We start from the raw sequence: 16,778 nt of genomic DNA, 5'->3' as shown, positions 1-16,778 counted from the left end.
ATACTGAAGCTGGGGTTTGAGCAGAGGCATCCCTGATCCTTAAGGCCAAGTCCCACTTCTGCCCATTATACAGCAAAGGGGAAAGAGCAGCCTGGTGTGTGTGGGCGGCCTGGTGTGTGTGGGCGACCTGGTGTGGGTGGGCAGCCTGGTTGGTGTGTGTGGGCAGCCTGGTGTGGGTGGGCAGCCTGGTTGGTGTGTGTGGGCAGCCTGGTGTGGGTGGGCAGCCTGGTTGGTGTGGGTGGGCAGGCTTATGCCTTTACCTACAGGAGGTTTTCTTAGCAGCAGCTATTTCAGCCACCTGGCTCAACCCTGGAGCCTAGTGTGAGCGCTGAGTCTCAACAACATGGGGCCAGGCAAGGTTTCCTTTTGCCTTCCCCAGGGGCTCAGCAAGGGCTACCAAGCAATGTTAGAGGCTAAGAGAGCAGCAGTCCATTTCCCACTAGTTCTTCTGCCCCAGGAGCCACCCCCCACCAAGGTGCCAAGAAGTACCAGCCCTTCACCAAACTGAACACTGGTCACTGATCTGGGGGCCTCGGCAGTTTCTCAAGATCGGAAAGGAGTTAGGCACACATATTATACATTATACACCCATCTCGCCTATCTCAGCCTCAATATCTGGGAGGCTGAGGCTAGAGAATTTTGAATTTGAGGCTAGTCTGGACTACATGGTAAGCTCCTGCCTCAAAGTGGGAGGGCGGTGCAGGGTTGGAGAGAAGGCTCCTTGGTTAAGAGAAGCATAGAGCAAGTACTTGTACTGCCTTTTTTTTTTCTTTTGGACACAGAGTTTCTCTGCAATAGCCCTGGCCATCCTGGACTCATTCTGTAAATACAACTGCCTCTGCCTCTCAAATGCTGGAATTAAAGATGTGCACCACCATGTCCAGTCACACAGCCACATGTACTGCTCTTAAGGAGATCTGAATTTGGTTGCCAGTACCCAGGTCAGGCAGCCATAACTCCAGCTTCAGGAATCCAGTGCCTCCTTTGGCCTAGGTGGGCACCTGCACGCATTCGGCATCCCCTGATGCAGACACAGGCACATAAATAAACATAAAACCTTTGGAAAGAAAAAGGGCTGAAAGCCATCAGAGAGGCTGTCGTCCAGAGACCTAGAGAATCTGCGGTGGCCACCAAAGAGAGAGCCACAATGGTCAGTGTGTCAGTCTGCCTGCAGTCACTCACCACCCTGAAGGGTACTAAAGTGTTTACCTGGTGACGCCATCTTTGATGTGGTAGAGAAGGCATTCAGACATCAAGGGGTCCTCATTCAGATTTACCAGGTGGGGAGTCTGTAGGTAAAGACGCAGCGGTGTCAGAGCTAAAGGGTCATGATCATCAGCAAGAATGGCCACAGGTGAGGCGGGAGAGGGGAGCAGTGGGCATCTCTCTGGTTTTGGTACTGCCCACTGCTCATTCTGCTCTTACCGCTGGGGAGCTCCACCCTCAGCCTTCCCCAAGCACCTTGGTTTCCCAACTCTCAGAAAGGATCTTCACTCACAACCAGGCCTAAAAAGCCACCCCCAGCCCTGCCCCCCACGTCCCGGTAGCTGTCCCGGAGCCTGTCTGTCCTGCCTCAGCCACGCAGACTCCCTGGCTAGAAGCCTTGGATTCCACCGGCACCGACATTGTTCTCTTTGTGTTCCTTCTATCTCCCGGCCCCATTGCTTCTTCCCACAAATCTGCCTATAACTTCAGGGAAGGAAGAGCAAGGCAGGGTCAGGAGATGGGTACACCCCACCTTACATTACGCCTTGAATTTCTATAAGCATGGATTCCTTTTAATAACGTAAAAATGTCACCCTCCATTTTAAAATCAAACAGAAATTGAGCTTGATGTGTATCTATAATTCAGGCAGAGGCAATAGGGTTGCAAGTTCAAGGACAGCCTGGGTTAGGTAGCATGGCTCTGCCTAATAAACAAACAAAACAAAAAAAAACATTCTTGCAGCAGACTCCTTCCCTTCCCTGAGCCACTTCACCCAAGGCCAGGGTCACGTGCTCCTGCAGCTCTTCCTGCCCACGGCCTCACACACATCTGGCCGGTCATTAGGCTGCTCTGCGGTGAGCACGTAACCCACTCCCTGCCTACACAGTACATCATCCCCTGTCTTTCTCATGTCACCCTCACCCTCTCCAAGTATGCACCTCTGGGTAACACACTGAACTTGTTCCCTCCATACTCTTTTAGGCCACATACTGTCACCCCAGTAAAAGGCCTTTCCCTATGGTTGCTGCCTGGGCCCATGTCCCTGGACTATCCCTCTTCAGACCTGCATGAGTCTTGGGTTCCCAGCCTCCTGCACACACCACTTGATGGCCAGAGACCTCGATGGACACTCCCATCTGGCTAGAGCTCCGCTCTACAGTCTGGTTTTCCTGGGCCTCCTCCCTATGAGAGCCCCAGCCCACATGTCCAAGCCCTTTGAGGGTCTTTTCCCCAGCTCAGCACTCCAGAAGCAGGTCTGGGGAATCTCTGGCTGCAGAGGGAGCTGCTAGCCCCACCATGTTCCCACGCCCAGCACAGCCTATATACCATCTCCACCAGCACTGTCAAAATTATTCACTTCATGTCCCTCTGGGTCTGTCTCAAATGCCCCGTCTGTGAAGCTTTCCAAAGCCCTCCAACCAATGAAGCCTCCATTCTATACAAGGATCTGCTTCAGCTTTCTAACTCACCTCAGGGTGGTTCTGGGCGGGACTGGGATGAGTCAGATATAGTCATGGCTGGCCTATCAGGCAATCAGAGCCAGCATGGGAAGCAAGAGTTGGTGTGGAAACACCACTCATTACAAACAGGGAAAATGACCTGGGCCTGGGCACACAAGCCTTTAATCCCAGCACTGTAGAGAAAGAGGTAGGTGGATTTCTGACCCAGAGGCCAGCCTGGTTTATATAGGAGTCCCAAGCCATCTGAAGCTACATAGCAAGGCCCTGTCTCAAAAATAAAAAGGTTTGAGTAGCCATAGACTGCAGACTTTCTCACACCCTTGCTTGGATTATATGTTCACTGGCTTGCTCCCAGCGAACTGAGACCCCACTGCTCAGCAGGAACTCACGTGCAAAGAGGAACGAAGGGCAACCAGGGCGCGTGAGCTGCGCAGGACTCTGGGAAAGGCAGACAGGATGCATCACGGGGGACGATGAAGGCATTGACATGCAGAAGGAAAAGGATTCGGAAGGAAAAGACTGGCAGAAGTGTTGAGGCCAAAAAGCACAGGGCATAGAGGCAAGACAGCTAGGAGAGGCCCAAGGTCTCTCTGGGGTCCGCTCTGCAGTGTGAGCCCAGGACCATGCCTGCTTCTCCCTAGGCAGCTCACAGCGGCTGCTGCCAGAACTGTCTCGAGGGACACTTGCATCTCCTACATCACGGTGTCAGAGCTGTCCTGAGACAACGGACACTGACGGGCTCTGGCAGCAGAAAGTGACCTATCCCTTGGGAGAGGGGACATGACTTGGGGCAGTGCTTTTCGGTTTCTGTTCAGCCCAAGGACTCTCTGTGCAAACGAAACCTTATCTAGAGGTCTAGGATATCAAGCAGATAAGCAAGGGGCCAATCAGCCAGGGTGATGTAGGGAGGTCCTGCTCCCCACTCCCAACAGCAGCCCTTGGGAAGGAAGCTCAGCTTTGGAAACCACTGATTTAGGAAGTCCTTGGGCTCAATAATAGGGGTTCTGGCAAGAGGAGTCTTCCCTTAGGGTATTTACTCTTTCCAAGACGACTACAGCTTCACCCAACTTTGCACCCCTCCATCCCTGCGTTAAAGCTAGCCCTACCAAACCCGTTTTGCCAGTAAACCTAACAGCTCTCCTGTCTTTTAAACATCTGAGAAATGTTCATCCCCATCACCCTAGGGAAGTACAAACTACTCCAAGACTCCTGTTCACCCATCACATTGATAAAGTCTGACCAACAAAGGGTATTGAAATGGATGAGGGAAGCCAGAGATGATGGCACATGGCTATATCTGTCACACCAGGGAGAGGCAAGCAGAAGGATCAGAAGTTGAAACCAATATTAACTCCACAGTGAGTTTAAGATCAACCTAGGCTATAACAACTTCAAGGCCAGCCTGAGCTACATGAAACCATACCTCAAAAAAGAAAAAAAAATCCCCAAAACAACAAGTAAAACTAAACCAACAATAACAAAAAGCCAGGGTTGGGGCACTGAGTGATGAAGACAAATGGGCTTTCCTACAGGTTGCCCTTGGGAGTATAAATTGGCCTGAATATAATCGTCAGAGGGCACTTCAGCTTAATAGATCAAGACCTTCTTTTTATTTATCTATGTTTATTAATTAATTACTTAACCACGGGAGGGTACACTAGTGCCCTAGTGTGCATGTGAAAGTCAGAGGCCAGCTTTCGGGAGTCAGTTCTCTCCTTCTACCTCATGGGTCACAGGGATTGAGGTCAGAGCCTCAGGCGTGGTGTAAGTGCCCTTACCTGCTGAGCCACAGAGCCGCTCTCTAAATGAACTTTAGAACCACAGCTGGGTGTGGTAGTGAATGTCTGCAATCCCAGAATTTGGGAGACCAAGGAAGAGGACTACTGTTAAATTTGAGCTTGAGGCAGCCTGGACTACATAGTGATTTCTAGCCAAGGCTGAGTTACAGTATAACTGGCACTAAGTGCCCTCAGAAATACCTAAAGTAAGTAAAGGTACTAAAGAGAAAAAAATTTTAAAGGGCAGCCTGAACTGCTTAGCAATTCTGAGATAGGAAATAAAATCAGAAGAGATAGAGAGGGAGGGTCATGGATTAATCAGTAAACCACTCGCCATGCAGGCACAAAGATCTCCAACAACCATGGACAACCAGGGCCAACAGCATGTGCCCATGATGCCAGCACTGCTGAGGTAGAGACAGATGGATTCTGGGGACGCCTGGCCAGACTGTCTAATTAATCAGTGAGCTCCACATCTACCCAGAGGCTTTGTCTCAAAAAAATAAGGTGGAGAAGAGATTGAGAAAGACGGCAATGTCTGGGGGTTGGGGATTTAGCTCAGTGGTAGAGCGCTTGCCTAGGAAGCGCAAGGCCCTGGGTTCGGTCCCCAGCTCCGAAAAAAAGAACTAAAAAAAAAAAAAAAAAAGACGGCAATGTCTGGCCTCCAAACACACACACACACACAGGCAATGTCTGGCCTCCAAAAACACACACACACACACATACACACACACACACACACACACACACACACACACAGAGGCAATGTCTGGCCTCCAAACACACACACACACACACACACACACACACACACACACACACACAGGCAATGTCTGGCCTCCAAACACACACACACAGACAATGTCTGGCCTCCAAACACACACACACACACACACACACACACACACACACACACACACAGGCAATGTCTGGCCTCCAAAAACACACACACACACACACACACACACACACACACAGGCAATGTCTGGCCTCCAAACACACACACACACACACACACACACACACACACACACACACACACAGAGGCAATGTCTGGCCTCCAAACACACACACACAGACAATGTCTGGCCTCCAAACACACACACACACACACACACACACACACACACACACACACAGGCAATGTCTGGCCTCCAAAAACACACACACACACACACACACACACACACACACAGGCAATGTCTGGCCTCCAAACACACACACACACACACACACACACACACACACACACAGAGGCAATGTCTGGCCTCCAAACACACACACACACACACACACACACACACACACACACACACAGAGGCAATGTCTGGCCTCCAAACACACACACACACACACACACATACACACACACACAGGTTATAGGTTCCAAACACACACACACACACACACACACACACACACACACACACAGGTTATAGGTTCCAAACACACACACACACACACACACACACACACACACACACACACACACACACACACACACACACACACGTGTCATAGGTTCAGTCCCTGGCACTTTAAAAAGCCAGCCTGGTCTATATAAGAAGTTTCAGGCTGGGGTTGGGGATTTAGCTCAGTGATAGTTCGGTCCCCAGCTCCGAAAAAAAGGAAAAAAAAAAAAGAAGTTTCAGGCTAGCCAAGGCAACATGGTGAGACCTTACCTTAAAAAATAAAACCAAGCTGGGCAGTAGTGGCATATGCCTTTGGAAGGCGGATCTGAGTTCAAGGCCAGCCTGGTCTACAGAGTTCTAAGACAGCTAAGGCTACATAGAGAAACTTTGTTTTGAAAAATAACTAATTTTATTAAATAAAAATTAAAAGCTATTGTTTTACTCTACCTACTTCTAAGCGTCTACTGTTACAGGTGACAATCTTTTGTTTTGAGGTTGGGGGGGTGAGGTCTGTGTAACCCCAGCTGATCTGAAACTTCTGGCAATTCTCCTGCCTTGGCCTTCTGAGTGCTGAGATTATGGGCATATACCATCTGCCATGCCTAATTTTTAACACCTATTTGCAAGATTATCCATTGTAGCACCATTTACAGTATCAGAGAATGTGAAAAAAAAAAATTAAATGCCCGCCAGTAGAAACTCACTAAAGACACTGCCCTCATTCAGCAAAATATCCTGGCTCCATGAAAAAAACAAAACAAAAACAAAAAACAATACAACGTTTGAAATGAAAGGTATGCAAACACTACTGTTAAAAGACTAAGGCCGGGGCCAGCAAGATGGCTCAGTGGGTAAAGCTGCTTGCCACCCAAGTCTGGCAACTGGAGTCCCATGCCCTGAACCCAGGCGTACTGGTTACTGTCAACTTGACACAACCCAGAATCCTACGAAGAGAATGTGAGTGAGGGTTATCCAGGTCAGACCGGCCTGTGGACGAGTCTGTGAGGGACAGTCCTGACTGCTAACTGATGTAGGGAGTTCTGGCTCACTGTGTAGCAGACCCGCAGACAGACAGAAGACGGACAGATGCAAGCAGCAACCCAAGCGAGGCATTATGGCCTCTCTGCTCCTCACTATGGATGTGATGTGTGGACCGTGGGTTCCTGCCTGACTTACACAATGAAGGACTAGAACCCGGAAGTGTAGTCTGGATTAACCCTTCCCTTGCCTATGTGGTCAGGGTGCCTTAGGACACCAACAGAAATGAAACGAGAGCACCACGTAAAGCTGGGAGGAGAGAACAGACGTCGAAGCCGTCACTGACCTGCACTTGCACACGAGCATGGTGGTGCGCATGCCCTAACACACATTTTGTGCGCGCCCACACACAATAATAAAAAGCTTGTAATTGAAGGGGTAGCGTGGGAGCAACAAGATGGCTTAGCAAGTGAAGATGCGTGCCGCCAAGCCCGACAATCTAAGTTCAATTCCCAGAACCACACAGTGCAAGGTGAGAATCCACTCCTGCAAGCTGTCCTCTGATCACCACGCATGGTGCCCATGCGTGTGCGTGTGCACATACCATACACAGACACACAAATAATGCAATAAAAAAAGAAGGGGGGTGTCCCCGATCTTAGAGAAGGGGAGGGAGGACGAAGAGGTGGGGGACCAGGAGGTGGGGACAGCAATCAGGATGTAAACTGAATTAAAAAAAAAAAAAAAGACAAAGAAAAAAGAAAAAAGAATGAGGTAATGAGTGTGGCTGGAGAGACGGCTCAGCTGTTAAGAGCGCTGACTGCTCTTCAGGGCTCTGCTCCCTGCACCACATGGCTATTCATAACCTTCTGTAACTCCTGTTCCGGGGGTCCCAACGTCCTGTTCTGAACTCTTCAGGCACTAAATGCTCATGGTGTACACATAGACATGATGCAGGTGAAACATCAGTAACACATAAAAAATAAGTAAATCTCAAAAACTAGAGAGTAATGTAATGTGTGCATACAAATGTGTAACTAAAGGCTCAGTGATTCCTGCTTGCTGAATTTTCTAGATGCTCTTGACATCACAAAATAAAGTAGGCCTCTTTTCTGCGGCCTACCCAAAACCAGGTAGGTTCCTCTTTGTGGAACCTCTAACTGACTAGCCAGAGCAGTATGTCTGACTTAGGGCCTGATCCTAGCCTATTCTGTACTATGTCCCAGACACGCCAGGCTGGTTTCCTGGTGGGACTGGAAGTTCCTGCTCTGTTCAAACTGCCTTCTGCATCATCCCACCATCTGTGTACACCCCAGCTGCGCTGCCTTGTTTCTGACTGTAAGTCTCCTACCCCCAGCCCCCAAATCTCTACCTCTCTCCTCTTTCTTGCTGAGAATTTAACCCAGGACCTTGAGAATGGGCAACACGCTACCACTGAACTAGAGCTCCTTTTAGGAGACATGGTCTCCTATATGGCTCTGAATCTCACTACATAGACCAGACTATCTTTGAGCTCAGAGTGCTGGGACTAAAGACATGCATCACCACACCCTGGCAACCTTTATTTTTTTTGAGACAGAATCTCATTATAAAGCTCACATAACTTTAAATCCACCATGGAGCCCAGGCTCCCCTGACCTTCAGTTCCTCCAACCTCTGCCACCCAATCCTGCTGGGATTTAGGCATGCACCACCACGCCTGGCAGCTATGCTGACTTTCTGCAGCCAGTCTTATGGCACCTGGTGAAGTGTCTTAAGTATTATTCTGTTCCCGGTTGGGCCTGACCACACTGGTCTTGCTTCCTTCCTCCTCAGAGTTCTATGGAGCACCTACCTGATGTCTGGCAGCACGTCTCATGTTGCCTAACACACTTTCCATTGTTTAGCCTCACGTTATAACGACCTCTCTCTACCCAAGTCTTGTCTCTTTCTCCAGCTCCATGTTGCAAACTGCCTTCCTAAGAAAGATGCACTCTAAGCAGCTTCCTAAGCGGCGGCTGCATCTCTAGGCCACAGGGATGCTTCTGCTGAAGACCAACCCTCCCGCACCTGTCATTTCTCCTCCATCTCTTTTCCAGTCATCTTCCCTAGTTAGCTTTTTAAGTTAACTTTTCAAGCAGACAGCTTATGCACCAATGCTTTCCCAGCTCCTCTCCTCTCCTGAGAAGCCATTCTCCAAGTGAATCCTGAGACTGAGTCTGAGAGGACTCTTACACACGTGTATGTAAAAAGCTAGGTTTGACAGAGCTTTGCAGTCCATAAAGGATAGGGACTGTCGTCATTAATGGACCTACAGAAGTTGGCTACAAACATTTACCAAGCATTGAACTCTCCGGCTGACTGCCTGAGATGGCCACACAACACAGACAGGTGTGAGGAATGGAAAGGAGATAACAAAGGGACAAGTGAGAAGCATAGAAGCCGAGAATTAGGTTAGGACTTCCATCATACCACATCCAACCCTCTTCTCCAGGCATCCAGAGAGCTCTCTAAGCCTCTTTGCCCAACCCCTCACACACCTTTTTTGGAGAGAAGACACCCACAGTACCGCCATCCTCCCGGACGGCCACGCCCATCTCAGCCAGCAATGCTTCTCTGCAAGCAAGGGAAAGGCAAATGTCAACCTTATCATTGCCAGCCATATCTTACCCTGCAAAGGTGCCCTGGCCGCCCTGGCCCCTCATACCTCTCCATCCTCAGAGCTTCTGTCTTACGGAGCTTCTCCTCCCAAGTCTCATTCAGCTCAGCTATAATTTTCTCTGTTTCCTGCAGGCATTACGATAGACAGAAAGCAAAGGTCAGGACCAATACCTACCACAAAGACCACCGTACACTTGAGATTCCTTTCTACACTTCGACCTTGGTTTTGAAGAAAGAAAGTTGGAACAGTGCCCAGGCTGCCACCCCTTGCCAGTTCTAGCTTCCCTTCCTTCCCACCTGCAGCCTCTCCATGGCCTCCTCAGGCCCAATCTGGGGCTCAGCACTGGGTGAAAATGACGGCTCCAGCTCGCCGTTATGTGGAGGAGATGAGGGTGAAGCTGGGGCAGGGGGAGATGATGCAGCAGGCAGAACACCTCCAGGACTCCCCTCTTCCACCTTTAGACCTGGAAGGGAGAAAGGGAGAAGAGGAGGCTAAGACAGAACTGACCGGAGATGAGAAGGCCAAGAAAGACACAGAGAACTGCAGAAGTCATCTGGGCAACTTGCCACCAGGGAGATGGCCCTCCTTGTCGGCGATGACAGCAGCTGAGGCCCCGGGGATGGAGAGCCTCGCTCTTGCCTGAGGTATCCTGCCATCGTGTGCACCTAGCTTTTCACGGTCTACTCCTAGGATAAGATGCCATCCACTTTCCTTTAGCAAGACAACTTATCTACTCCATCTCCTTCTCATCCCAAAAAGTTTCTCGTTCTTTCCACGGTGCCCCCAGCACTCTATCCTTGGCGCAATGGACCCTGACACTGAACAGAGTGTGAACTCGATCCAGTTAACATGGATTACGTATCTTCCCACATAGACATTAATTCCTTTTTTTTTTTTTTTGGTAGTTTTGTTTTCCTGTTAAAATATGGAAGCTGCATGAATTTGAGTGTCATCCTTGCACAGGGGCCATGCTAATCTCTGCATTGTTCTAATTTTGGTATCTGTGCTGCCCAAGTGAGCACATGGGCATTAATGCTTACCAGTGAGGCTGAGCACTACATTTAAAGACCATCTTGTTGACTATTCCCGCTACAGTTCATTGAAATGCTATGTTCGCAGGCACAGGGACAAATGCCTATAATCCTAACACTTGGAAGTCTGAGGCAAGAGGATAGTGGGTGTGTGGTAACCTTGACTACATGAGACCTTGTCTTAAAACAACCTATAGGGGTTGGGGATTTAGCTCAGTGGTAGAGCACTTGCCTAGGAAGCACAAGGCTCTGGGTTCAGTCCCCAGCTCCGAAAAAAAAAAAACAAACAAACAAACAAAAAAAAACAAAAACAAAAAACAAAAAACAAACAAACAAACAAAAAAAACCAACCTATAATTCCAGCACTTTACAGCCCGTGATAGGAGGGACTCCAGCAGTGGTGGTTCTCAACCTGTGGGTTGTGACCCCTTTGGAGTTGCATTTCAGATATACTGTATATCAAGTATTTACATTATGATTCATAATAGAAGGAAAATTACAGACATGAAATAATTTTATGACTGGGGGTCACCACAACACAAGGAACTGTATTAAAGAGTCGCAGCCTCAGTAAGGTTGAGAACCACTAAACTACAGAAGGGTCAAGGCTTCATACAGTGAGGCCCAAAACCAAAACAAAGAAAGAAAAGAAAAACTTGTCATTTTACAAGAATTTCTCTAAGACACATACTGAAGTGTCTTCTACATTTCCATGTGAATCATACATTCATGATTTGCTATACATTCCTTGTACCTGCCATTTTATTAGTTCTAGAAGCCTGTCTTGAGTCTCCCTGAGAAACTAAATCTGTCCCAGCTCCAGAATTTCAAAAGATATAAATGGCTTCTCCAGATATGTGTCCATGTCACTGAACACGCACAGGGTTTAATGGAGAACGGGCCTTCACACGTTCTAGGACTGAGCAAAGGGAGAGAAAGAGAGAAAGGGTGAGCAAGCAGGCCTTCTCAGCAAGAGGATAGTGAGTGTGTGTAGCATAGCCCTACCTCCTAGAGCAGAGGCTGAAAGCCCCTGAGCCATCAGCAGTTCCCGCAACCGGGCCACCTCCTCCTGCAGCTCCCGGATAAGCCGGGCATTGGGGTCCTCATTGATGACAGCATTGCATCGGATCTGTTTGGTGCGGTCTGCGTACCTGGGCAAGGAAGGGTAAAAGTAAGGAAGGCAGGTTCAGGAGAACCTTGCTGTCTATCTTGCTTCTCTCCTTCCCAGATATCAGGACATTGTGACAGGGCTAGAGGCTCTCCCTCGCTTATGACTAACCAGCCTCAGAGCTCCTGGTACCTTGGCTATGCTACCAAAGCTGAAACCCCACCTGAGAGTGCTGAGTGTCTCCTCGTAATTGATGTCAGCGGGACTCAGGGCTGCAATCATTGCTGTGCGTGAGTTCCCACCTACGAAAGGAAACTATGGGTGAGCTGGAGCCGAAGAAAAGTCAGACTGGACTGGGTGAGCTACTGCAAGACTACAATCCCAGGACTCGGGAGGTGGGAGCCGGGGGACAGAGGTCAGGGCCAGCCTGGGATACCTTGCAAACTAACAAACAAACAAATAAAGTCAGATTGAGTTATAAAGCAAGAGTGCCCCAGGATAAAGGTCTGAAAAGCCAACATATGAGGCAAGCTAAAGTTGAGAATTCCATGAGGTCCAGAAATGTAGGGAAAGGTGAGGTCAGGGAACTGTCAGGTATCTGTGAGCACTCAGAGGCCTGAGGGAAGGAGATGAACTCAGCAGAATTTGGGGTCAGGGGTAAACAGTTCAGGGAGGCCTCTGGTTTAGCAGTGTGTTGCCGTGACATCAGCATAGGTAACTTCCTTAGAGGACAAACCCTCAGTCAGGGGGAGGAACGGTGGAACAACACTGACTACATTATAGAGTCTAAAGGTGGCAAGATTCTATCAGATGGGTGATGACAGGGTTAGCAAAGAGGAGAAGGTGTCCCTTACCCAAATTCTCCTTGAGTAGCCAGGTAAGCACAGAGTCTCTGTAAGGGATGAAGTCCGACTTCCGCTTCTTTGATTGCTGAAGGATAAAAAGGGGACAGTATCAGGGTGAATCAGTCCATGCCTTGTCTTCCTGAGACTTTTCTCTTCCCAACCCTCAGGGCTTACCAAATCTGCCAGGGCTGAGATCACCTTCCCTAGAGTAGTCAGGGACTTATTGATGTTTGCACCTTCCTGAGAAAGGACAAGGAATGTGGAATTGAGACCTTCCCCTACCAATCAGATCCACGTGCCCTCTGCTTTGCCAGCAAGGGTCCTAGGGGATGATCAGCAGCCTCCCTCCCTACACAGCCCCTAAGGCTTCTACCCATCCTCACCTTCAGACGCATGCCCCGAGCCCCTGAGGAGTCGGCCCGCTCGCTCCCGGCAAGGTCCACCAAGCTGATCTTACTGACCTGGGGTTGGGGGAAAGACGCAGGTTGTGGCTGGGATGGTCAGGGGATGGTAAGGCGAATAGTGGAATAGCCAGCAGCAATCAGGGTGTTTAGCACAGGCTAGAAAAACTCAGGAGGAGACACAGGAAAACAGATGACACAAGAGTGAGGAGCTGGTCACTCATCCATGTCTTCATGTATTCACTTACAACACAGGACACAGTGGGACTGGAGCCCTGCCTGAGACCCTTTAAGGACACACGAGCAAACAGGTTATAATACACTATCTGGCAGGAGGTAGAGGGGACTGTGGAAGCCCCGAGGAGGCACCACCTGTGGGGCAGTGAATGCACCAGCCACCTCTGTCACTACCTTTTCTGAATCCAGTCCAGTAAGCTGGTCATGGGAGCGCTGGGTAAAGACGATAGTAAAGACAGCGTGGGAGCGGCTGCTGGTTTCGTTCATGTTGGTGGCAGCCACAGTTCTGGAGTTGAAAGGAAAAGTCAGAGGCTTCCAGCTCCTCCACCCCACAATTTTGCCTCCCTTCCTTCCCACTCCCAGGTAAGGCCACCTCACCTTGCCTTATTTCCACAGTCCATGAGGTCAGCAATGTCTGCATAGGAAGTCACAGCCAACTTAGACAGGTCTTGTACATATGGGCCCAGGATGGGGTGCTCCCGGACCCGCAGAGAGCCCCGACTCTTGGGGTTCAAGAGGTCTCGTACTCGTTCGCAATAGATCTCCATATAGCTCACCTGAGTGGAAAAAGCAGATAGGAAGTGAGGGAGCTAGTGACGCCACTGTAGAAACTAACCCTAAGCTCTACTGCAACTCAGATATAACAAGCATGAATATGCTGGTTCAGTGAGTCTCTCTCCAGCCGGGGGAGTGAGTCTAATCATAAGCATCCCATAGAGGCACATACTCAGGAGTTACAAGGCGAAATCAATGCCTAAAGTCACAGGTCAGGTTAGTCACCAGCAGTACCAGAATGAGGTCCCAAGCTGACTCCAGAGACAGACCTCAGTCTAAATCTACATTCCTACATTCTTGCCCTGGGCACCAGGCTTCCTGCCTGCCTGCCTGGCTGCCTGCCTGCACCAAAACTGGGGCTTACCTCCACAGAGTAGGAAAGTTGAGCACTCTGGTTCACATTAACTCGAGAGAAGAGGTCCTCGCAGAGCTGGCAGGGGACACAGAAAAGCTGTGGTCATGGCATACCTGCAGCTCCCAGCCCCGGGCCAGACCTTGTCCCAAATGAAAATGACCCTTTCCACAGCCCCAAGGGAGTGGTCAGTTCCATTTTATAGATAGGCAAACAATCTCTCAAATTTCACATATGCTTAGAGTCACAAGCTAGTATTCATCCCACTAGGATACAAACCCATGTATCCTGGACTGTAGTCTAGTACAAGGCCACTATAGTTCATAGCCACAGAGAATTATAGACAACTCTGTTACTCACAACTACAGTTAACACAGTCTGCAATACAGAAGCCCACACTAAAAACAGTACAAAGCAAAGTAAAACAGCGGTGAGCAACAAAGCCAGGGCTCCTGCAATGCTAACACCTTGGCTCTTCTCACGGAGCCTTGTCCTGGTGGGTGCAAAGCCTCTCTCCCAGAAGGGCCCTGGGTGTTAGGTTGCAGCCAAGCCTTATATCCCATCACATTTCCCGTCACAAACAGCCCCAGACAGCCAGGTCGCGGCTCATAATCCTTCTCCCCCTGTGGTAACTGAGGATGTTCCTCCCCTGGCTGCCCGGTTAGGTCCCAGCATGTACCTGAGGTACAATGCCCTGCTGCCCCGGTTCCTGCCGCCCCATCATGGTGTAGGACTTGCCAGCCCCCGTCTGCCCGTAGGCAAAGATGCACACGTTGTAGCCTTCAAAGGCATGCAGCAGCATCTCCTCTCCTATGTCTCGATACACCTGCTGTTGAGATGCAAACTGTGGGTCCTCCACCTGGGTAAAATGAGGGCAGAGCCCTGGATGAGTTTGTGTCTATGGCCGGAACATCCTGACCGCTGGAATTACCCAGGGTGTGTGCCCTCATCCTGACTACACCATCCTCACCATCCTCCCAGGTTCTGATCCCGCCAGATGCTGGTCCTGATTACTCAGACAAACCCTATTCCCCCCCTAGGTCCTAAACACAACTCAAGAGTACTCACTCCACCCAGAGGTGGAAGTCTCCCAATCCAGTCTCCTGGATATTTCCCAGCAATACCCCACTTCTCAGGACCCAAACCCCCTGTCTCATATGGCTAAGCTATTTCTCTAGCCCCAACCACCTCACCGAAGTATGTGACCAGTAAGAATAGTCGAAGGTGAAGCTTTTGGGGGCATCCTTGCTCTGTTTGGGATTAATGATGGCTGAGAAAACAAAGAAAGAAAAACCAAGGTCAAACACTCTCAACTTCTGTCCACTTTCCCATCAGCCCTGAGGATTCAGGATCCCACTCCCCACCTCTCTCCTAACTCATTTCTTCCCTTTAATAATCCCCACCCCCTCCAGGCATCAAAGCTAATTTTGGCTTCACAGGACCCGCCCCCCACTGAGCTGCCTCCCTGGATTGGGCAATGGAGGACTGCTGGCCAACATTCCCCCTCCCAGGGACAGGAACATGGAAAGGCCAGTCTGCTCCCCCCCCCCCTTTACAGCTAGCACATGCTCTATGCCCAGCATGGCCTTCCTCCCGGGACAAGCCAGCAGGCCTGGCCTCCCCTCTGATGGCCCAGCTAGGCCTCTGGATTCACTCACAGGTGGTGTTGCCCTGCATGCTGACCACACACTTGGCATCCTGGCTGGTCTCACGGGCATTAAAGGGCCGAACCCTCACTGCCACTTTCACGGAGGCACCAGCCATAGCTTCAGAATCTCCTGCCCTCCTCAGCTGGAGGACAGAAGGAAAGGGGTGGTCAAAGCCACTGGGAAAACTCTGCCTCCTGCTTCTGGAGACCAGGTCTCCACACTCCATCCCAACGAGGTGGCCATCCCCTCAGTTGCTGCTCTCCTGGCCTTCCTCCCAAACACCACTCCCCAAAAGATTCCTGTTTCTCTCTCCCCAACCAGACCCCAGTCTGCAGGGACTTGGGCCATCACCCCAGAGTTACCTGGTGTCCTGGCCCCAGATCAGCGGGGCTGTATCAGTTCTGGCTGCCACCGGCCCTCGTATGGGAAGCCCCATCCTACACTTGGGGCCTGGCCACACCAGCAAGGCTGTAAGGGAAACCCTGATTGTGGGGGAAGAGTGGTCAGGAGGCACCTGTAGCTCAAAGGTCTGTCTGGGGATTCTGTGTTTAGAGGGCAAGGGAGAGGGATGTGTTAGGGAAGTTACGGGGAAGCTGCCCCTCTGGAGTGGCTGAACGCAATGTGAATTCAAGGGCAGACACAGTGATATTTTTATTCCTAGTTACTTGCAAGTGTACTGAGCGTTCAGTTAGAGGAGAGGGAGAGAGAGAGTGAAACACAGATTGGACAGAGGGTGATTCAGACAGAAGAACACATGGGCAGAGATGCTGAGGGTGGCAGGAAGGGAAGAGGAGGGACAGAAAGTTACAGGCACCAAGAAAAGGAGAGGAATCAGACAAGAGATGAGATTGAGGTCATGCTATAAAGAAAGGTATGGCAGGAGAAAAGGAAGGAGAGACACAGAGATATTGAGAAGACAGGGAGAGAGGGTTCTGGGGCCAAAGCACAAACTGGAAACCCAGAAAACAGTTAAGAGAAGACAGGGGGGAAAGAAAGAAAGAAAGAAAGAAAGAAAGAAAGAAAGAAAGAAAGAAAGAAAGAAAGAAAGAAAGAGAAAAGAAAGAAAAAAATCATAAAACCAGAATCTGTAATTCTTCTCCGGGGTCAGCAATTCTCACATTGAG

At 49.9% G+C, this 16,778-nt stretch overlaps 1 protein-coding gene and 1 non-coding gene across 6 annotated transcripts in view; both read right to left on the bottom strand.

Annotated features, from left to right (window-relative positions):
- Kif1c (kinesin family member 1C) overlaps positions 1–16,778 on the bottom strand; it is a 29,394-nt gene that overhangs the window by 11,271 nt on the left and 1,345 nt on the right. Inside the window, exons 2-17 of one of the 5 annotated variants that reach the window (XM_087569295.1) lie at positions 16,017–16,196; positions 15,664–15,796; positions 15,199–15,275; positions 14,685–14,864; positions 14,018–14,083; positions 13,477–13,655; positions 13,273–13,384; positions 12,844–12,921; positions 12,635–12,700; positions 12,470–12,545; positions 11,839–11,917; positions 11,513–11,658; positions 9,773–9,939; positions 9,522–9,601; positions 9,355–9,430; positions 1,210–1,289 (exon numbers count right to left, since the gene is read on the bottom strand). In XM_087569295.1, coding sequence (XP_087425421.1) covers positions 1,210–1,289; positions 9,355–9,430; positions 9,522–9,601; positions 9,773–9,939; positions 11,513–11,658; positions 11,839–11,917; positions 12,470–12,545; positions 12,635–12,700; positions 12,844–12,921; positions 13,273–13,384; positions 13,477–13,655; positions 14,018–14,083; positions 14,685–14,864; positions 15,199–15,275; positions 15,664–15,769 — 1,568 coding nt within the window. In that variant the 5' untranslated portion in view covers positions 15,770–15,796; positions 16,017–16,196. 5 annotated transcript variants of the gene reach the window in all.
- LOC120095361 (U6 spliceosomal RNA) lies at positions 10,396–10,498 on the bottom strand. The gene has a single exon (XR_015632535.1). It is a non-coding gene; the product is annotated as a U6 spliceosomal RNA (small nuclear RNA).

This window comes from Rattus norvegicus, chromosome 10, assembly GCF_021556685.1.
Source record: "Rattus norvegicus strain SHRSP/BbbUtx chromosome 10, alternate assembly SHRSP_T2T, whole genome shotgun sequence".
NCBI classification, from domain to species: domain Eukaryota; kingdom Metazoa; phylum Chordata; class Mammalia; order Rodentia; family Muridae; genus Rattus; species Rattus norvegicus.
Note: the sequence above shows the minus strand (reverse complement) of the source record. Positions and strands in the feature narration are given on the sequence as shown.